The following is a 6,509-nucleotide window of genomic DNA, read 5'->3' as shown; positions in this document are numbered from 1 at the left end:
TGTGCTAATTACCGATTTTATTTGATTTAATCTTGGCGTTGTGATATCATCCTTGATTTCAAAGATACCGTTTCGAGATATTTTCCGTTAGTTATTCATTGTGATTGATTCTTTCGTCATTTCGGGGAGAGGATAAATTTGAGCATTAAATGATAATTATTAATTGAAATTAATATTTAATAATTTTAAAAATTTGGAGATAATTAGGATATCTCAAAATGTGGCATAACAACTAGCCCCCAGTTCTTCATGCTTCCAAATTTCTTGAGTTGCTGAAAAAAACTGAAATTAATAGATCAGTAAATGATATCGAGCACTACAGTGCTCATAATCCTTATGCGAGTGAGAGTATGACATCATGTGATTACCAACACTACTACAAAATTGAGTTTAGGATACACCTCCTTAGATAACGTTTTTGGCATGTGCTATGCAAGTATATACTCGCATAGCGTTTTTAAATAAAAATGCTATGTAAGTTATACAGGAAAAAGTTTAAAAAATAAATAAATAAAGAAAGTAGTTATATAGAGTTTTATGGAATAAACACTATCTAGGGACATGTTTATATAGCTATTTAGTAAACGTTATGCAAGTTAATATTTTTTAAGTAATTTATGTTTTTTTATTTATTTACTTTTAATACGTACAGTTTGTGACCTGGCCCATTATAGAATAGTTTAGTTTATTTTTCAGTTTCCCCCCAAATTAGTAAACACCACTTATAATCCCCTCCGACAAACTGGGTAATCAATATAAAAGATACAAGTGGGTACTCTGTTGGTTTTAACGCTATACTGCTTCTTCTCCGTGAGATTCACCAAATGGGTAACAAGTTTGCTCCGTGGAATCTCGAGTCTTTACTTCCTCTAAATCAAGGAATGAGCGGGTCTCTCTTAAGTACTTCTGGGTCTCCGTGATTCAATCGTGTACTCCGTGGGCTTCAAACTTATACTGCTCCTTGGGTTCTCCGAATACAAATTAGGTACTTTTGTCACTAAATTCTATTATAATTCTGTGTTATGGGGTATAACTAAAATAATGGTTAATGATGCTAAAACTATTTGTGTGTGTAAAAAAATTAATGAATAGATGATGTGAAATTTACTTGAAGAAATACTCCTGTATAGCAATTACTATTTGTGTTTTTTAGGATCTGCCTATGTGTGCTTCTTTTCTAGTTTTCATCCTAAAACAAATATATACTTTTTGGATCTCTAATATTCTCCTGAAACAATGTAATTAAAATTTATAAATATTAATCCAAGTCTGAGTATTAAAAAACATTACAAATAATTGTATATATGTATTGGTTTTCTTAGCAAGTCTTTCAATTTGCAGTATTCACTAAAATTTATTAATTGATCTCTAAACAATTATAATAATAATTCAAATTTATTAACTAATAATTAAATATTTAAAAACTGCAATTTTAAAATATAAGAATATAAGTTAAAAATTAAAAATTAAAAATAACATTGTGAATGTTTATCAACATTAATAATTGAGAGGTGTTTAATTATAATTTTAACTTAGAAAGATATATATTTTCATTAAATGCATCCCACCGGTTTATAGAAGTGATTTTATATCTAAAAGTATGGCATTTGACCTCCAATTTATATGATTACAACTTAGAAAGAATAATTATTTGCACCCCAAGTCACAGTTTTGATGGATCGTAATTAGGTAAGGGCAGACAGGATGTCAGCACAGTATAAGAAGGGTGTGATAGATTTTGCCTCAATTAATATATCCTTTTTGCCCTGTTCATTAATTTTTTTATTTATTAAAAGATTATTAATTTTTTTGTAGTAACCATAGTGTTTGTTTTTGTTAATAAAATTGTTTTGATCTTGTATTAAATGATATCGTGCTTCTTGTTTAGGATTTGGTACCGAACTTTATGGTATTTTTTGTTTAGGAATATGACTTCCGAATCCCACGGTACAAGTGGCACGGATGGCAGCAAGGACCCAACAATCAGTGGAAAGACACGTGTAAGACGAGGCATAGTCAATATGCTAAAGGTCAAGAAAGCTAGGACTAAAGGCATAATGCAGAAGGTAATTAAAAATGAATAATAATGATTAATAATATATAGATCATTGGCAATTTCTTATACTTGTTTAACTTAACATGTTTTAGGTAAATTGGAATGAGATAGGACAACCGATAGGCAAAGAGTCAATGACCTTAGCATATTTTATCGGCGCTTATGCAAGAAGGAATTTCCCAATCGTATATGATGATTGGCGCAAAAAGGAATGGCGGAATGTGAAACAAACTTTGTGGGATGAAATTAAGGTATATTATTGTCTCATTAGTAGTATAACTGACCTTTTTGGTGCTAATTATACTGATAATTTATTTTTTGTAAAACAATTGTATAGGAAACGTTCCAAGGGGTTAAAGATGAACACAAGGGAAAAATAATTCGTCGTGCTGGTGAGCTTCATTGACAGTTTTGAACTAGATTAAGAAGTCTTGCTAAAGATAGAAATGGTAAATACCCTGCAGTTCCACCCCCTTTGTATGCAAACTTATCTAGCGCCGCGCCTCACTGGAAATAGTTTGTGGAGAACTCAAGTAAAGAAGAATTCATGGTATACTTATTCTCCAAAGTCCAATTTTTAGTAGATAGTTAATTTTAAAAACTAGTACTTCAATTCATATTGCATTTTACTAACCAGTTTACGTGTAGGAAATAAGTGAAAAAAATAAAGACAAAGCAAAAGGAATGAAGGCGCGATATAAGAAGGCGTGTGTTGGCTACACACACATTAGAGAGAAAATTACAAGTTCAAAAATTCATGAAGCAATTTTATTTGCCAATTATTTTAGTGAGTTTTTTGATAATGTAGTTTGAGCACATACATGTCATAAATGATATGGTGTCACATATGAGTTCATTTTTTAGTAATTAGTGTATATGAGACCGGGTAATTAATTAATTTTGGTGTAAAAGGCACCAGAACTTCTGTGTGAGTACTTCAATATTACTAGCTACTAATTTTGGTATATTATCCTGTGTATTGATAATTGAAGAAGTTTTGTTGTAATTGTATTTAAAGAGAGTAAATTTGAAGTTTTAAGTACCCCGTTAAACACTTATTATATCCACTACGTGAGGGCAGAGTATATTATGTTCTGCAGAGTACTTCTGCAAACTTTAACCTCCCCTTTTATGTCCAAAAATTCTCTCACGAAAGATGACAGACTAAGAGTGTAAAAAAAACAATCATTCCTTCCAAATTTTTTTCTTTCTTTCTCTCTGCTTCTTACCTTTATTAATTTTACTAGATTATTTTACTTTCTTAAGCAAACTGCGTTTCAGAATATGATGGTCTGTAAGCGGATGATGGCAACTACAGATACACTTGCTGGAAAAATTAAGAACACAAATGAGTTTGGGATGAACTAGAATTACATATCACATTGAGCATAACTATATTATTTAAACTATTTTTTAAAAAAATTTAGTTCATGACTGTATTTACGAAAGTCTGTTGAAATTGGAATGATGGTAATGAGGTAGTTCAACCCCTACATGTAGTTTTAGAAAATTTTAAATTTTAAATTATTGAAAACTTAATTACCTAATACAGATCGGCAAATAAATTATCTAACTTCTGAGATCTGTTTTATTTGCAGATGAAGGATAAAATTAATTCTGGTGTAAAGAATCCTATTGTGACTCGACTAGATACCTGGGAGTATGCCAGGCGTGATGCAGATGGCCAAGTCCGTGATCCTACTACATTACAAGTACTTCAGGATGCGGTAATTGTTAAATTTCCACTTTACTAATTCATCGATAACTTGCACTATACTTTAAAATAGTGTTTGAAATTATGTCCTTTTTAATTAGGTCGCCATATCAGAGAATTTACCAGAACACGAGCTTACTAATATCCAGACCGATGACTTGCTTGCTCGTGCAATACCATTGGAATATGCCGGACGAGTGAGAGCTTTAAGCTGGGGGTAACTAAGACATCACTAAAAATAACATCAACTGCAAGAGAGCTATCAAAATTGAAAAATGATGTTTTATTAGGCCTCAGCATCTTCAGCATCCTCAGATTGAGTTTGTGCAATATGCACACCTGCTCTCATCTTCCTCAATTTTGATCTTCTAGATGGAGGGGTGACGTGATTTGTATCAGAATGTGAAGACCTCTTTCTTTTCTGAATGCCAGAAGCTTCAGCTACTTTCTCCTTCTGAAGAGTTGACTCTTAAGCTTCTTCTGTCACAAGTTCTGATGCAGGAACCTGGACCTGTTCTTCCTCATCTGATTCATCTCTCAGAATCAGCCTTCTCTTTCTCCATGGTGGAGATTGAGGAACATATTTAGTTCTTGAGATTTTGGGTCTGGAGGATGTGTCAGATTTTACAACTGGCACATTTTGAGAAGTACCAGAGGTTAGTTTGGTTTTGGATTTGGTTCTGGACTGTGAAGTGCTGACAACAGGTGCTGATGTTGGTGGTTGTGAGGTATACTATGGTTGTTGAGTAGTGGATGGTTATGATGGTGCTACATCAGGGAATATGGCTGTGTAAGTGCCTGGGATAGTGTTGACTAAGAACTGTTTGACAGATTGGGGTATTTGGAGATGTCTTAGTACTTTCTTCTTCTTATGAGCATATAACAAGTTATTAAATGCCCTTTTATGTAACTTAAAAGGTTCCATTAGGTCACTGAATACTTGTGGCTTATCAAGACAACAATAACTAGAAATTAATTGACATAACCTAGCAAAATACACTATATTTGCATCTTCCTTCATTCTGTCACCAATATAGCCTAACACAGCAGATGCATAATCGAAATGAGTCTGATTAAGAAGTGCATACCCTATTTGTTGACTCATTATTGGAATGGCATCGAAATTGGAGCATTTGTTAGCAAAAGTCTTTGTGATGTAATCAAAGAAGAAGCTCCATTCCCTCCTGATGTAAGGCCTCTTCAACTGTCCTAGCTTGGACATGCTTTTCTCATATCCCAAGCTTGCCATCATGTTTTGAAGAACAGATTCTCCAGGTGCTGAGTTGTAAGTGCAGCTTTCAGGCAGATGAAGAGCCTGCCTCACTGTAGTAACAGTTACCATATACTCATCTTCTCCTGATGAGAAGATGATGCTTGGAGATCCAGTTTCACTTCCATCATCATAGATTCCAGTCTTCCAGAACTCCAGCACTTGTTTACCAAAGATTGCTTGAGGTTGGGTCAGAGCATACCCAATCTCACTGTGAGCCAAAAAATTCTGAACAAAGTGAAGTTCTGAAGGAGCTTCATCCTTGTTCAAGATAGCAGAGTAGTTGTTTGGGACAAACTTAGATCCATTAAAAATAACATCCTTTGGTGCCATTTCTGTTGAAAAATTAAGTGAAAATTTTGTGTTTGCAAAGTGTTTGATAAAGTGTCTGTAAGAGAACGTTAGAAAATAAGAGAGTAAGAAAATAAGAGAGAGAGAGAGAGAGAGAGAATAGAGTAAAAGAGTGGGTAAAAGATTGTATAATCTTTTATCTATGATATTTATACTCTACACATGGAAACGTCTCTTTTTGTGAATTAGAACCGACAGCTTTACACTTGGCAGCGTGTAATCAGTTAAAACATAAATAGTGGGCACGGTAAATATGCAATAATTATTGCACACCTGCACATACCAAAACCAACACGCAACCCACTAACAAATGATTATGACTGTTTTTATCTCACCTAATTATTTTTCTGAGAAATATAACCATTACAGTAAATACCAAAAATAAGTCAAGTAAATAAATAATGCCACGCAAGCATCAGGATTTGTATCAGAACTTGACTATTATCAGAATTTAACGGTCAATAGAACATGGCTTCTGTACTCAAAAAGTGAATGACTGTTTCTGTGTTTCTTCACACAAATACTAACTGGTTTCTTCAGAGTTTAATCATCAGAACATAATCAGAACTTGTCCTCAGAATTTATGCAAATAATACTTAACTGTTTATCAGAAACAACTTAATCACCACAATAATTTTCATCATTCATATGGAGTGAAGTGTGTGTATGTACTGAAAGAGATATGTCCTAAGTCCAATCATGTATGAGGATTTAGGAATAACTTTTATGTAATCTGTTTTGATTTCATTGATATTAATAAAAGGTTTGTTTTGTTTTTATTGCGGGATTTATCTATTTAAATGTTTAAATAAGATATACCACAGTTTAGAGTAAAGCTTTTTATGGATTGTGATGAGATCATAATAATGAGACCTAAAAGATGATAACTCTAAACTTAAATAGTTCATGGTCGTAGGATTACTAACTGGTAATTAATAATCCGCAAAGATCGGTACATACTATGCTTGCTTCATTATGAAGGATGTCTGTTCTCATAGACATTTGTGTGGTGACACTATAGCTAGTATGTAGGTGTTTATTATAGAATAAGTTCATTGAACATGACTCACACAGCTGAACAACTGATGGAGTTCACTCACGTGTCAGCAGTTGTTCAC

The 6,509-nt window shown here is 33.1% G+C and overlaps 1 protein-coding gene across 1 annotated transcript; it reads left to right on the top strand.

Annotated features, from left to right (window-relative positions):
* The first annotated feature begins 810 nt into the window (after positions 1-810).
* On the top strand, positions 811-2,936 carry LOC141671142 (uncharacterized). The gene is made up of 5 exons (XM_074477276.1): positions 811-985; positions 1,925-2,066; positions 2,149-2,307; positions 2,394-2,606; positions 2,705-2,936. The coding sequence occupies exons 2-4, from the start codon at positions 1,929-1,931 to the stop codon at positions 2,460-2,462; spliced, it is 366 nt and encodes a 121-aa protein (XP_074333377.1). The 5' UTR covers positions 811-985; positions 1,925-1,928; the 3' UTR covers positions 2,463-2,606; positions 2,705-2,936.
* Positions 2,937-6,509: the final 3,573 nt, after the last annotated feature.

Source organism: Apium graveolens, chromosome 7 (assembly GCF_009905375.1).
Source record: "Apium graveolens cultivar Ventura chromosome 7, ASM990537v1, whole genome shotgun sequence".
Taxonomy (NCBI): Eukaryota; Viridiplantae; Streptophyta; class Magnoliopsida; order Apiales; family Apiaceae; genus Apium; species Apium graveolens.
This window is presented reverse-complemented; position numbering and strand designations above follow the sequence as displayed.

Bases quoted from the DNA above. Each gene is read 5' to 3' on its own strand.
- LOC141671142 (XM_074477276.1), top strand. From the start codon at position 1,929: ATGACTTCCGAATCCCACGGTACAAGTGGCACGGATGGCAGCAAGGAC. The intron at 2,067-2,148 runs GTAATTAAAAAT...AACATGTTTTAG, and splicing joins CTAAAGGCATAATGCAGAAG to GTAAATTGGAATGAGATAGG. The intron at 2,308-2,393 runs GTATATTATTGT...ACAATTGTATAG, and splicing joins CTTTGTGGGATGAAATTAAG to GAAACGTTCCAAGGGGTTAA.